General features: G+C 39.8%; 1 protein-coding gene across 1 annotated transcript in view; it reads right to left on the bottom strand.

Moving 5' to 3' along the window:
* The window catches only part of tmc2a (transmembrane channel-like 2a), a gene marked incomplete at both ends in the record, with an annotated part of 18,794 nt that extends 4,983 nt beyond the window's left edge, over positions 1 to 13,811 (bottom strand). Inside the window, 14 exons of the mRNA XM_079256384.1 lie at positions 1,554 to 1,682; positions 1,765 to 1,923; positions 3,972 to 4,151; positions 4,379 to 4,567; positions 4,692 to 4,839; positions 5,170 to 5,312; positions 6,768 to 6,866; positions 7,300 to 7,406; positions 7,484 to 7,565; positions 7,646 to 7,736; positions 7,850 to 8,005; positions 9,819 to 10,254; positions 10,352 to 10,390; positions 13,673 to 13,811. Coding sequence (XP_079112510.1) covers positions 1,554 to 1,682; positions 1,765 to 1,923; positions 3,972 to 4,151; positions 4,379 to 4,567; positions 4,692 to 4,839; positions 5,170 to 5,312; positions 6,768 to 6,866; positions 7,300 to 7,406; positions 7,484 to 7,565; positions 7,646 to 7,736; positions 7,850 to 8,005; positions 9,819 to 10,254; positions 10,352 to 10,390; positions 13,673 to 13,811 — 2,097 coding nt within the window. The remainder of the gene's footprint in view (positions 1 to 1,553; positions 1,683 to 1,764; positions 1,924 to 3,971; positions 4,152 to 4,378; positions 4,568 to 4,691; positions 4,840 to 5,169; positions 5,313 to 6,767; positions 6,867 to 7,299; positions 7,407 to 7,483; positions 7,566 to 7,645; positions 7,737 to 7,849; positions 8,006 to 9,818; positions 10,255 to 10,351; positions 10,391 to 13,672) is intronic.
* Between the last annotated feature and the right edge of the window lie 1,791 nt (positions 13,812 to 15,602).

Here is a 15,602-nt window from a genome sequence, read left to right as displayed (position 1 = left end):
TAGTTACACCCCTCAGTTTACTGAAAATCTGTAAAAACTCTGACCAATCCAAACGTTAGAACCGAAATGGAGTTGTTCATTTCTTATATTTCGTGAGCTTCTTCTCCCGGCTCCCCTCCTCCCCCTCCAGCAGCGCATACCTGATAGCCACACCCTGCATATAAATAGCGTGTTGGGATGAAAATACAAAGTAGGGAAGAAAAAACTCGGAAGGTAAACATGGCTGAGAAAATGCAGGGAGGATTTCCCAACCCGGCTCGGTTTATTTGCCTCCTCCTGCTGAACAGCCGAGAAAGAGAAAATTGTTGGTGAGAAAGCTGCGACTAGAAAAGCAATAGGAGAGCTCAAACCTCTGCCACGGCCTTTGAAAAGTTCCTGGATCAAAACCGTGATCTGGATCACTATCAAAATTAAATCAGTTCTTCCTTTTCACATTTCCAACAACTCCTGAAAATTTTAATGAAAATCTGTCCATAACTTTTTGAGTTATCTTGAACACAAACAGATAAATGTCTGTAAAAACATAACCTCCTTGGCAGAGGTAACAAGCGGGTTCATTGCACATAAAAGCAGACCTCGCTACCCGCAGTGACGCCTCCCCCGCTGTAGACGGGCTTCTGGTAGATGAGGAATGGACCTGACGAAAAATAATTTTTACTTGTTCTTGCACTGGTTCTTGCTTCTCATGGAGTACATAACTGCAGAACAATATGTGAGGTCTGCAGGCAGGACCTCTTGTGCAGAAACCTCTTTAATAACTCCAGTGAAAGTCGCTAGATTTGTCGCTAGTCGAAAGTCGCCAAGTTGGCAACAGTGGCAGAATAAAACCCAAGCGGCGGTGGGAGGAGTTTACAGCATAGTGTTGCAATGCCAGTGACGCTCGATTGGCAAATAAAAACCACACAAGTGCAAATTGCAAAGAGAAAAAAAAAAATCGCACCCTTTTACTTTTATGATCATTAAAAAAAACAGATTGCAATTGAGATTAAAATCCGATTAATCGCCCAGCTCTACTCCTTGGTGGAGGTAATAAACAAGCCCAAATACAGGCAAAGCGTTACATCACGCTCTAATAACGGACATCAAAACGCATCAGAAGCACATTAATAAAAATAAAATAACAGATGTCCTTACCAGCTGCCTCTTTAATAATCTTACGGGTTCCTGTTGCACAGTCATACTTTTCGGCAACTATGAAACCTGTCATTTATTACCATCAAGCAGGTAATGTTTTATTTATTTATACCTGCGGATCCATCAGAGCGCTCTGGATGCCACAAATAGCACCGGTTCCGCCCTGACGTGCCGTTCCCAGCAGCTCAGCGCTACACCTTTAAAAAGTTCCTGGATCCAAACCGTGATCCAGATCACCACCAAAATTAAATCATTTCTTTCTTTCCACATTTCCAACAACTCCTGAAGATTTCAGGAAAGTCTGTCCATAACTTTTTTAGTTATCTTGAACACAAACAGACAAACAGATAAACGCTGGGTAAAACATAACCCCCTTGTTGGAGGTAATGAACTAAAATCTCAGCAGCTGACAGACTTACAAACCCAGCTTCCAGGTCCCAGCACCAACAGTAGTTGAGGAAACGAACAATGACAGCTCTGGCGAAGTCGCCGATCAGGATGGTCAGGTAGGTCACCTGAATGTCCGACACCGTCAGCTTTACAAACTCCTGCAACAGCAAGAAAATCAAGTTATTTCATTTATCTTGTTACATCCTCTGGGTTTTGGCAGATGTGCATAAATTTCATTACAATGCCGACAGCCGTCTCCCAGCAGGGTCCTCTGATGATATCAGCAGGGTCCATGGGGGGTGGGGTTGCCTCGGAGTCGTTGAGCAGACGGGTGAAGTTAGCATAGTATTCCTTCATGGCCCAGATGGAGGCATTCTTAATGACCTGCTCTTCATCCAGCTGAGGGTGACAAAGAAACTCATCAGTCTGCAGGTTTCACTTTATTTGCATTAAGTTATTAAAAACATCTTTCCAATTAGTCCACTAATAGTGAAGTGTTACACAGGCTACAGTGCCCTGTGAAAGTATTCAACCCTTGTGGGGATTTTCTTAGGTTGTTGCATTTAAAGAAAAGTATTTGTGATTTGCTTTCATGGATAAACACCGAAAATCCCCCATGTACAGAACCTAGTTAGGTCAAAGTTCAAATTTCAGCAGCACACTGGCCTCAGTAAAGCACCAAATGAACTCTCATTTTAGGCCCCAGGTGTCCACGGACATCCCAGGCCAGCGTATCCAAATAGCATAACCGATTTAACAAAGCAGCCAGGTTATGCTCATTGCTCTTATAGTTATGGGTAGTCTAGCCATCCATTACTTATGTAGCAATGGGAATGTTACCTGATGCACTGAGAAGTACCTCGCTCTATTTCTCTAATATATTAATGTATAAATATATGCCAATGTTGCCGTCTCTAATTTTTTTTTTTTTTTTTCCGCAGGTCTTCCTGAATAAGTGCAGTTGTACATGTTGATCTGTCTTTCCTGTCCTCTCCACCCCAACCAGTCGAGGCAGATGGCTGCCCTCCCTGAGCCGGGTTCTGCCGGAGGTTTTCTTCCTGTTAAAGGGGACTTTTTTCCTTCCCACTGTCGCCGTGTGCAGCTCAGGATGGGGGATTGGATCGAAGTCGTGACTTGATGCAATCAGTTTGTTTCTATTATAGGCTATGTAGGAATTGGCTTGAAATGATGTGTATGTAAAGTGCCCTGTGACAACATTGTTGTGAAGTGGTGCTATACAAATAAAGTTGAATTGAATTGAATTGAATGTAGCCACATTTCAACTTCTGCTGACAGTGCAGAAAGTCAGTTTTTAAATGTGCATTTATAAGCCAAATGAAACCAATTACAAAATTAATAATATTAAAAAAAAAGGCATAGAATACTACTTCCATGTAAATTACCATCACATTTAGGGCAGGAAGAAACTGTAAAATGACAGATTCTTAAGAAAGTGTTCATAAGCAACAAGAAAAAGCTGATTTTGTTTGGCATTTCTTCGGTCTTAAGGCCTTTACAAACTGATTACGAATATTCATTCAAATTATTTGTATGGGAAAATTTCTGATCAAATCAATGTCAAAATATTGTGAACATTCACATTCATGTCAAAATGGCATTCAGCGATTTAGCGAGTTTTGTTTTCTCAAACTGAGGTTGAGGTTCTTTTTAAGGCTAATATTGAAAACATGCCATCTACAGGCGAGATGCTATTACTGCGCTTCTGGTGATTGGGTATGTTAGATGGCAGGGGTGCTTTGCTTTTGGCACCATCTTCTGCTTCCTTCGTCACTTCCTGTCTTGTGGTTTTAGATGCAGTATTATAATTCAACAGAAACTACCCTAAAAACACAAACTGTGTATTTATAAGAGTGTTTTTACTCAACATTGGTTCCTGAAATTTTTTTTTTTTTTTTTTTACATACTAATTGAAGGGGGGCTTTGACCTGCAACATGCTCTTTAAGGACTATTCCTCATATTTACAATTAAAATAGATTTTGTGGTGCAAGCCCCATTAAAATCTGTTTCATTTTCAAGACACAAGGCAACAACGGAGTGAATACTGCAATAGTCATATAATCCTTCAGCTATGTTTTATTTATATATAGGCATGTTTTTATTTGGATTTATTAGTGTAAAACCCATAAAGAAATACCACAAGTCACCTTGTCATTCAAACCTTTGTTTTTATAGCGTTGATTCATGACAAAATTATCTCAATGCATATTTAAAGATACTGCACTAAGCAATAATTCAGTTTAATTCCAGCGGATTAGTCGACATATTAACATTAAAACAGCATCTTTCAAACACCTGTGGAAGATTTTTTTTTTCACAAATACAAAAAGCAGATGTGTATAGATTGTCCAGGAGGGATGAGCAGGATTTGCTCTCTTTCTACTGTTTTGTAAAGAAAGGAAGAACACACAGACGATGCAATGTATACCTTAGAGTTGACTTCATCGAACAAGGCAAACAGGAAGGTGTAGAGGTTTCCCAGAAAGAGTGCAAAGATGCGTCCGAGCTGCCACTTGAGGGCGATTCGAGGATGGTAGTCCTCCAGTTCAGCAATAGTCTCAAACAGCGGAGGACAGACCAGGCCCAGCAGAGACATGACGATCTCCAGCTGGACAAACAGGTTATTATTACACACACTTCATGTTATATGTCAAGCTTTTTTTATTCACAAATGATTTAATATTTTACATTCAAGTTCTACCTCTGTGTCATACCATACAGGGAATCAGTTCAATTCAATCCAGTTTGTTTTGGTTCTACAAACCTGCTGCAACAGCAGGAATAACATTATTATTTACATCAACCTGAGCTCCCCCCCCCCACAAGCATTATTACCTCATTCTTCTCATACCAGCTGAGATCATCCCTGTTAGCAAACTCCTGAGACCTCTTCACCACAAAGTAGATGAGGTACCCACTCCCACCGAGGCTACAGGTGATGAGGAAGTTAGCCAGAACCCTGAGGAACCTCCGCAGGTGAATGTTTTCATCCTTCTGGTTCTCCTGCTCGTCTACAATAGACTCCTGTTCTTAGTAAAAATGAGGCGGACTGACTATTGGTAAAATAGATTACTTCCTTGACTAGGTGCTTGAAATAAGCAATAAAAATGTGAATAATTTCTTTAAAATGCTGAGTTGTCATGGTTACCTTGAAGCTGGTGGTGATGGAGGCGTACTTGTTGTCTGCGGTCTCCGCGTTACCAATGAGGTAATCCCAGCTGGTGAACATCTTCCAGGCAAAGGTGAACTCCCCTTCCTCTCCATCTCCGCCGCCAACGTCAGCGTTCTTGGCCATGCTTAGAAACAGGAGGGGAAAAGTGCTTCGTGATGAGAAGACAAACCCAAACGTAACAAGAATTAAGTATAATAAACATTTGTTATCACACTAAATCATTTTGCAGCTGAATTACACCCAAACAAGGAGTTCTAATTTAATCAGATGAAATTGATTTTATCATATAATATATAACAAATATATTGCATATTGAATTTATATTAACTGGTATTATTTATAAGCAAATAAACATGTGATGCAACCTGGTGAGTGTTTGTGCATTTATTTATTTTCTGAATAAATAAACACATGAAGCTTGTCTGAGCTGGACGCTGTGATGCAGCAGACTCACGTGCGGATCACGAGCATCAGGCTGTAACCAAAGGTGCCGATTCCCACCAACAGGTAGGACAGAGGCAGCCTGAACTTTAGGAAGCCGACTGTCCTCTGGTTGTTGTAGTAGCCATAGAAGAGTACAGAATACTTGCAGTAACCCTGAAAAATAAGAGATGCATTTAATGTTTTCCTTTTTATTCATTATTCACATGATCACATTAATAATAAATCTTTGATTTTATTACGTTCTACATATTTGTTTTAAATGTTAGGCATTTATTTCTTTTATAAATTTATTTCCCAGAAAGGTTAGGTTATTTAATAAAACTCAATGAACACTTAAATCTACAATTTAGGGCATTTATGTTTGCATTTTTCACTAAATCTATCTCCCATATTCCTGGCATAGAAAAGAAATTAAGTGTGTAGTAAAAATTTGAAACTTAGCTCACACAGTTTTTTCATTTATTCATTCATTTTTATATCATTGCAAGGAAGCTGAAGCCTAGCCCAGCAATCATCAGGTGGGAGGCAGATAACCCCTGGACAGGTCGCCAGTTCATTACAGCCAATACAGTTTAAAGACATTTAACTGTTTATGCTAGAGGCCCAGCTGAGTTTGGGCAAAAGGCAGGGTACACCCTGGACAGCTCGCCAGTCCATCGCAGAGCTGTCCAGGATGTACCCTACCTTTCGCCCAAAAGTCAGCTGGGATAGGCTCCAGCTTCCCCGCGACCCTGAATTGAATTAAGTGGTTTGGAAAATGAATGAATGAATGAATGAATGATAGAGGCCCACTCAAAAAGCACCAAGAGAGACAGAAGCTCATAGAAATTACTACAATGTAATTTGAGATGGGTAAGGGTGTCATGATTGGGTATAGAAGGAGCATCCACTTAAGCTTCTATCTTTACAAGTTAGAATGGTTTTGGTTCTTTACTTTCTGACAGACTTTGCTACATAATCATGATTAAGTTACAAATAAATATTTCCTAAAATGAGAAAACAACATTCTGGAAGATTCAACTGGTGACAGGTGAGGGTGCCAGGATTGGGTCTAAAAGTAACATCTACAAAAAGGGTCCATCTTTCCGAACAAAGTTGGGTCATGTCTTATTACTTTGTCCTAAATTCATACAGAAACCCATCTTTAATTTGTGATGGTGTTGGGATACACTAGTGTCCATCAGAGTACCATTGATAAAGAGTTGTTTATTGAGATTTTGAGAAACATATGCAACCATTAGAAACATATTATCCCAGTAGGGAGTTATATCACTGGGGCAGTATTACGCCTTACTCTGCTTGGTCTCCATAAGAATTTTCCTCTGATTTTTAAAGTAAAATATATATAAAGTCAGGGTATGTCACGGTTTTTCTAACTTTTTCTGATCTAATCCCAGCGGTTAGCACCTTGCTAAAATTCCATCCATCTATTATCTAATTCAGGCTCATGGGAAGCTGGAACATATCCTAACAATCATCAGGTGAGAGGCAGGGTACACCCTGGACAGGTTGCCAGTCCATCACAGCCTTTGCTAAAATTTAAAATTTGATTTAAAAAAATCATTTTAAAAAATGTAGTTTTAGCAGAATTATCTGTGTATCACTTACATTGAAGTCCATGAGGACAGAGTAGTCTTGAGCAGTGTCTTGCTCTGCTCTGGGTACCGTTTTTCTTGGAATTGACCCATAGGGAAGACCCATCAGCACCTGAAATTTTTAAAAAATATATATATTTCACCCAAGTTTTTTCTTACAGTCTTATTGCATAGTCTTAACCCATGAGAACCCAGTGTAACATATACCATACATATAGTTTCTGAGACATTTGGCATCACTTTATGGTACAAACTTTGCTCAAAATGTTTTGTCTTCTGCTCTGAATAGACACCAGAAAGCAGAAAATTACATTATAAAAATTTTGACATATCACATGGTAATAAATGGTAAATATCCATGAAAAAATGTTGGTACATTTTTATTTTAGATTATGTTAAAGGTATAAATAAAGACCACATATTCAAAAGAATGGCCTTTTCTGTTTATTTTTTCACAAGTTGGATCTTTATGGGTTAACTTTGCCAAATATGATGAGCAAGATTTTTGTTATTTTTAACTCAGAAACAAGACAATGACACTTCACCTCAGGGATGACCACTAGTCCAAAAGTCAAACCAAAAAGCACGAGGTTCATGCCGTACATCCAGCGCAGGAAGATGAAGTAAGACGCCACAGATGACCCAAAGTGACCTGAGGACATTAAAGAGATGATTTTATATAAGTCATCTTCCTCTAGGGACTTTGTTAGAAAGGTGTCTACAACTTACTTTCCACCTCTTTAATTTTCCTCTCCCAGGGGATACAGGCAGTTCTGAAATTTTCAAAATCCCTCTGAAACTTGATCCATTTCTAGGATTAAAAAGATAAACTTGTAGAAGACAAACACACAAGAAAACAACAAAAACTGCTTTCCTACAAGCTTGCCGAACCTTTGTCATCATCACTTTATAAGCGTACCACTTCCTGCCTTTTCCTTTTCCCAAGGCCCCCTCAAATTTATCCACAAACTGCTGAGCTTCCCTGTTAGGAATTGAGCAAAGACTCACTGTGACATAACAAATCAGCATGAGAAACAAATATCAGCTCAGTAGTTTGATTTAAAAAATCCCGTCTTTGCATAAGACAGACATTACTTTAGAAGTACGAGCCTCCGCTTCATCCTCCAAGGCTTGTTCCTGATATTTGCAATCAGTTTCTTCTTCTCTTCTACCTCCTCCATCAGCCGGGCCATCTCTCCCTCAGACATGGATTCCTCTTCCTCATCCGAGTTTGAGTTGGAGTCAGACGAACTGGAGCGGAAAGGGGAAGGTGGGACCAATAAGGGATGAGGCAAGTAGACATAGTGTCATGGACATTTCTGTTTTCATGTGACACACAGTCAAACATGTAGCCTACATGTTTGACTTAAGCCTTTTTTTTTATTTATTAATTCACTAAAATGTCTAGTTGGATAAGACATTAAGCCTGTAGTACCTACAGATTTGAAATTGATGGCATGTAGTGCTTTTCATAGCACAATTAAAAACGACTCAACAGCACCTCTATCTGGTCAGCCAGAGAAGCTGCACCCTGGTGCTTTATTAGGGTCCAAGTCACATCCTATACTGAAGGCAAAGTGCTGCTCTGCCTTTTCATCTCATATCATCACCAAGGTGTGTGTTCGCACATGCATAGTCTGTTCCTCCATATAAAATCATAGACATAAAAAGGCGGATCGCTATGCTGCTTTTTTACATTACTGCACTAAGCCAATGGTACATTCACAGAGGATTAGTGAATTGATGCGTCACTCTCAAAGTTGGTTGCTGTTCTTACTGGAGGGATGACCCTGCTAGAGAGGCTTAAACGATATTTACGTGTTTCTTTTGAGGATAAATATCAACACATGCTACTGGTTGTCATGACATACAAAGTTAAACAGTCTGGGTGCTGCTATTGGATAATTTAGCTATCTTGGCAAGTTTATTAATGACGTCTTACAACCTTGATTGTGATAGATTAAGCAGGCACTTACCTGCCTATGCACTGAAATGATCTTTTGTGTGTCCTGCCTGTTTGCTTACCTAACCCTAGAGCTCACAGCCCGTGTCTGCCATTAAAGTCAGTGGGCGGCAGCAGGACACTTGACAGCTCAGGACTTTGAGGTACATGTTATTCATACAGCCTTGATTCTTTTTTGGGAATGATCAAAAAGTTTTCCATACATGAATTTGGAGAATTTCTGCCACAACTCTGATTGGTGGGATTGGCAGCTATCTTTAGTCTTCCAGTTGGGGTAAAGTCAAGGGATCAATGGGCCATAAAAAAGACATTCCCAAAAATTTTGTTCTCAAATAACTCCTGTGTTGTGTCAGCCATTTTTTTTTTCTCGTTGGAAGCTAAACGATTGGCCCTGAGCTCTCTGGAAACGGTTTTCATCAAGGATACTTCTGTACTCTCTCACATTAATTCTTCCTTTAAATAAAACCAATTGTCCATCACCCTAAAGTTGTAAAGCACCACGGCCACACAGCATGATACTGCCACCGCCATGCTTCACTGCTTGGTTGGTATTTTGTGGGTCACGGTTTCTTCCCCACAGACTGCTTAAAACTGAGAAGCTCCATCTTGATTTAATCAGACAAATTTTTTATTATGCATTTATTTAGCTTTATTCTTTTATTTTTCACCTGTAAACTCCACGTAGGCGTTGCGTGACTAGCACCAAGGAGAGGTTTCTATAGGATGGTTGTTTTTCTGCAACTTTGTCCCAACTAATCACAGGATCTCCTGAGCTCATCTAGAGTGATCTTTGGTTTCTTCTCTCACAAAGGCGCTTCTCCTTTTCTCAGTTTGAATCAGATGTCCCTCTTTAGGTACAATCTCTAAATCTTATTCATTGTGCTCTAAGGAACATGAAGTGCCTGTGGTTTTTTTCTACTCTTAACTAGGTCATCTGTGGCTTGTTTGTTAACTTTTCATGCAAATTATTTGACCTTATGGCTTGGGCTTTGCTCTGTGAGCTGAGCTTGTATCTTTCTGTATTTGTGCTGTATGTAGATTTATGATTCATTATGGTATTTATCAGATGCACTGATTGGAGTTTTTCTTCCTTTTACCTACCTGTCATCTTTCTTCTTCTTTTTCTTCTTGTCATCATCCTTGTCTTTGCCCTTTCCTTTGCCATCACCTTTCTTACCCTTACTGTCGTCTTCCTCCTTCCCTCCCTTCTTCCCTCCTCCTTTCTTTCCCTTTTTTCCTTTCCCATCATCGCTGTCTTCATCACTATCCTGGGCTTTGCCTCCTTTCCTCCGATTAGCTGCACCCCCCTTCTTCTTCTTAGGGCCCTCATCCTCACTGTCATCATCGTCATCCTTGCCACCGCCTCGTTTTTTAGCCGGCCTTCGGTTGTTGGCTCCTCTCCGTCCCCTAGGAGCTTCATCTTCCTCCTCCTTCTCCTCGTCCTCGTCGCTGGCAGGCTTTTTGCCTCGGCCTCTTCCTCTTGCACCTCCTCTGCCACCTGCCTGCTTCCTGTTTGTTCTCTTCTGAGTACCGCCGTCTGCATTGTAAAATGAATAATTCTTTACATTCTCCTAAGCTTTTAATGAGATAATTCACTATTTTGAGTAACATGAAGAGTAGTTTGATTTACTTACCATCACTATCACTCCCATCATCATCTATGTCTACCTCAACTGTGGAAAATACAGAGAGTAAAGGCACATCACATCAAAAACTTACTTTAAGGAAACAGATAAAATACATCATCCAATGCTATAGGTTGAGATTGACATAGCACATGCTAATGAATGGAGTGAAATCAAGCATACATGTCTTCCACTTTATTTCTATCAATGCTTAATTTTTTATTTCTTTAGGTCAACACTGTAATAAGTTTAGTAAATTGCAAGTCATTTTCACATCATTTGAACTGAACTCACTGTTAAGTGCTTAGCTAAACTATAATGTTTTGTTTGCTAGGTAGCACATTAGCATGATGATGCAGCATTTAGCTTGACCCACTAATGTAATTAGATAAACAAAATGAAGAAATAAAAACATTCAACATCTTGTTATTAATGAGTTCTTTGACTAATAAAATTGATAATGACTTAATTATGGCAAGTGAGGTATCTTTCTAAGTTTATGGCTAAATTGTAAACAATGACAGAGTTAAAGCTAAGGCACAAATCCAAAGTCTGTCAGCTAACTCAAGTGAACAAATTGTTGTAAACTTTATGTTTGCACGTATTCTTTCTGCCAAAAAAAAGAAAAATAATTTATTAAATGTCTGCGGGTCTGTGTGGAAATAAGCTTAAATAAGAAAAGAAAATAATCTCATAAATGAGCGATTAAAGCAATAATTCTAATATAAAAACTTATTAGGAGATAAAAGTCATAATTAAGAGATAAAGTCATAATTATGTGATAAAACTATTTATTATGACAAAAAGTAATTGTGGGATGAAAATTATAATGATGACTTTAAATCATTACTTTAAATGATAAATAATCACTATAAATGTAATAATTATGAATTTATCTCAAAATAATGACAAGCAAATGCTAATGAAAGGAGTGATATCAGAAGTTACACAATGAATTACACAATAAATCTCATAATTATGAGATGAGATTATAGTTATGAGATTCATTGAGATTTTTTTCTTTTTCCATTTTAAGTGGCGGAAACTGGCTTCCATAATTAAACCCTATCTCCCAGCGCCGCCTTAATTTCTTCTTTTCACACACACATACAGAAAGAAAGAAAGAGAGAAAAGCTGTACTGCACAAAAATAAATATCCCACTGGAGGTATCCCACTCAGAAAACATGGATCTAGAGCTATCGCTATCATAAACATTAACATTTATTTCATATGTTAGCATACAGTTATTTTGTCAAATAAACCCATGTACATACTTATTAAATATTAAATTTAAAAAATCCTGGTTGCAATGCCATTTTTAATGACCAAATACCTTAAAGTCCAACCAGGTTTTTACCTGTTACATTAACATTTTAGCATGTTAGCTTCAGCATTTAGCTTTAGCACAGCTGGGTTTCAGCAGCACCTCACAAAGATGCCATTTATGGCTGAAGTCTGTCTTGTTAAAATATCAGTTTTCTTCAATTATCAATTATTGAACCCCCTAACTTGCATTCAGTATTATCAGTTGAGCAATGTTAGCACAAGGCGCTCTGACCAAGAACCAGTATAGAAACCAATGGCTGTTATCACTGGTGAAAACATGGCGAGATCATCTTTATTCATGCAGCGAAAAAGGTAAAAACAAAATTGAATTTACTCCACATCCCTGGTTTTATAGCCTTTAAAAAGTTTAATACTCATAAAAGCTATAACATAAAAGAGCAATTACTCAATTTTTACTCCATACAGAAATATTAAACAATATTTTATTTAAGAGAATAATTTTATGCTCACCATCGTCAGACTTAGCAGCAGCACCTCTTCGAGGCATGATGAAAAATAAAACGAGCCTTTCCTCTGAGTCCCGTCTGTGTTCTGGTCTGCTCTGCTTTGGCTCCCAGCCAGCACCCAACTCAGGTATCTAATGATTGTGTCTCTATGGTAACTGCTGCATGTTAGATGAGTGGTAAATTCTGGGAAGCAAAGTTATTTCCCCATAGCTTATCAAACTATTTTGTTTAATTTTTTTTTTAGGCAGTGGGACATTATTGTGTTTTGTTAATACAAACAGATGATACTCAGCTGAGTCACACAGGCCTAAACTGTAAGAAATAAGAGCATTTAAAGTAGCTCTCTTGTATTTAACTAAACATGTTAGTTTTTACTCTGCTTTATTTTTCCTAAATGACTAAAAAACATCAGCAATGTGCCTTAAAACAGTCTAACTTGTCTTGTCATTGGAAACCACATGTAAGAACTCCAGACATCCTAAAGCTTTAATGAAGGTTTAGGTTACTCTATGTGAGGCTCATTAGGCCAGCTGCAAACATTCTGAGATGACTGTGGAACTTAAACATTTTCTTTTCTTGGTGACTGATTGTAATAATTGAACTTTTTACAGACCCAACCAATAACTAGACACTGACATCAGAGACCTGCATGTGCAAAGCAGTAAACCGTACGGTGTAACATCTCTGCCTCATTAAATAATACAGTGGAGATCAATTTTCACGTCTCTAATGGTTCCTTTACACGGTTGTCAGTTCCCACAGGTGTGATATGAACCACACCTTGGACACCTGAGTTGACGATAAGGTGAGCTTACATGAGGTTAAAGCATCTGCTAAACTCTGTATTTTGTAATCTGTATGTCAACAAAGTGTATGAAAGAACTTTACCTGACAATACTACAAAGATGAGCATAGTCGTCATGAACAACAGCCTTTTTTCATGTTTAATCCACATCATTTAAATTAATGTTTATGTAGTTTTAGTATATGTTAGGTGTGTAAATTTGTTTACAGAGAGAAATTATTAATCTTTGGAATTTTATGTTAAATTTGGATAAATCACTCATGATATCAGCTGTGTTGAGCTATTTAAATGGTTTGATTTGTTTATTGCTCACAGCTGCCAGTTTGAACATTTAAGATGAACAGCCACCCGCCCCAGGGTAGGGCGGGTGGCTGTTCATCTCTAAAGTTTGGGTTCTCTACCACAGTCCTGGGAGCTTGAGGGTCCTACGCAGTATCTTAGCTGTTCCTAGGACTGCCCTCTTCTGGACGGAAATGTCTGATGTTTCACTAGGTATCTGTTGGAGCTACTTCTCCAGTGTGGGGGACATGCCCCCAGTGCCCGATCACTATGGGTGCTACAGTTGCTTTCACCCATCAGGCCTTCTCCAGTTCTTCATTGAGGCCTTGGTACTTCTCCAGTTTCTCTTGCTCCTTCTTCCTGATATTTCCATCATTCGGGATAGATACATCAATCACTCAGCTTTCCTCTGCTGCTTATTCATTCACTATGTCAGGTTGGTTGGCCACCACCTTTCTGGAAGTTCCAGAGGATCTTAGCCCTCTCATTCTCCACCACCTTGGGGGTATTTTTCCACTCGGACTGAGGGGTCTCCAGTCCATACTCTGCACAAATGTTCCTGTACACTATGCCGGCTACTTGGTGCTCCATGTATTATTTGCCTGCCAGTGTCTTGCACCCTGCTGTGAGGTGCTGGATTGTTAGCTTTCCTCCACATCCGCTATCCTGCCCTCCGGGAGTGCAATGCCCTCCATATGGATTACCTTCCCTATCTTTGTTATCATCTGCCCAAATTTCTCCAGTGTAAACTATAAATAGCTTTCAATTTATATATAAATATATATAAAAACTTGTCTTTCACCTCCCATCTTCCCAGGGTAGGGTGGGTTCATCTCTCAAGCTCGGGTTCTCTACCAGAGTCCTGGGAGCTTGAGGGTCCAACACAGTATCTTAGCTGTTCCTAGGACAGTGCTTTTCTGGACAGAGATGTCTGCTGTTTCACCAGGTATCTGTTGGAGTCACTTCTCCGGTGTGGGGGACACAGCCCCTAGTGCTCCGATCACTATGGGTACTACTCTTGCTTTCACCCTCCAGGCCTTCTCCAGTTCTTCCTTGAGGTCTTGGTACGTCTCCAAGTCTGGTCTCAGTTATGGTTGGGTTGCAACTGCTCCAGTAGAGGTGAGCAGTTTTATTGGTTGATAACTCCCACAATCTAGTCTATCTTCCTTCCAAGGAGGCCAGAAAAGGCAGTTGGGCGGGTTCCACTCGGGTGTTCTCTTTGGATGGTGGGAGAAAGTCGGAGTACACAGAGAGAACCCATGCATACATGAGAACATGCAAACTCCACACAGAAAGGCCACCATTCAAGCCTCCCCCCAGCCAAGGATCAAAACAGTGACCTTGATGTGAGGCCACAGTGCTAACCAGTATGCCATTGTGCAGCCTGGAATTATCATTATGCTGCACAAATAGCTCCTTACTACTGTAATGAAACATTTGTAGCCAGGTGGAAGAATCTGTCAAATCAGTTCCCCATCCAAGCTGTAATAGCAGATAATGGTCTAACCGGTCATTTGGAAAAGTTGGGGAAGCCCCAGTTGTCCCACACACTTCAGGTCTGCCAGCAGGTATGTAACCCTCAACACTCCTGCCAGTTACTCAGAGAAACACTGTGGACAGCTCAGAGACGCTGCAGGACACACATGGTACGAAGCAACTTTCACTAATACCTACAGTTACAACCATTTATACCACGGTGCATGGTCAGTGAGACTTCTAATCTCAACTGGCTGGTATTTTCGGAAATACACGCATGTAGTTCGGAAGTTAAATCACTGTTATATCCCTCGTTATGGGCCTCACCGTAGCAACGCATTAATCAACTGATTCAGATTGGCTTTTAAGAGGTGAATGAGAGAAACTCGCTATAGCTAGACAACTGTTGTATAGCATAAAAAGTACCTCAATGCCAACATAAAGTAGTTAGCAAGTTTTGTAAAAATCACTGAACATTTGTTATAAAATGTTTGTGTGGGACCATGCGCGGAGCAACACAATTCCGCTGCTAGAATCCGCGTCATCCATTAAAACCGTGTAATGCGCGCCTCGTCATTTTTTATATGTTTATCCTGAATGTAAATTGACTGAGTGAGACTAGTGGGTGGCTGTAGCTCAGGAGGAAGAGCAGTTGTCCTTCAACTGGAAAGTTGGGGGATTGATTCCAGGCTTCCCCTAACAGGCCGAAGTGTCCTAGGGCAAGACACTGAACCCCAAGCTGCCCCCCAATGTGCCTATCGGTATGAGTGTGTTGGATGAATGTGTACAGGTACAAGTCCATTGACCATTTGACTTCTACCACATCCTGAAAGAAACACCAAGACAGTGACTCCTCCATCTCTAAGCTCTGCAAAGCTTTCTCCTGTACCAGTGCAGATAACACTA

This window comes from Telmatherina bonti, assembly GCF_933228915.1.
Source record: "Telmatherina bonti genome assembly, chromosome: 17".
Lineage (NCBI taxonomy): Eukaryota > Metazoa > Chordata > Actinopteri > Atheriniformes > Telmatherinidae > Telmatherina > Telmatherina bonti.
The sequence above is the reverse complement of the archived record's forward strand: the minus strand, read 5'-3'. Positions and strand labels throughout refer to the sequence as shown.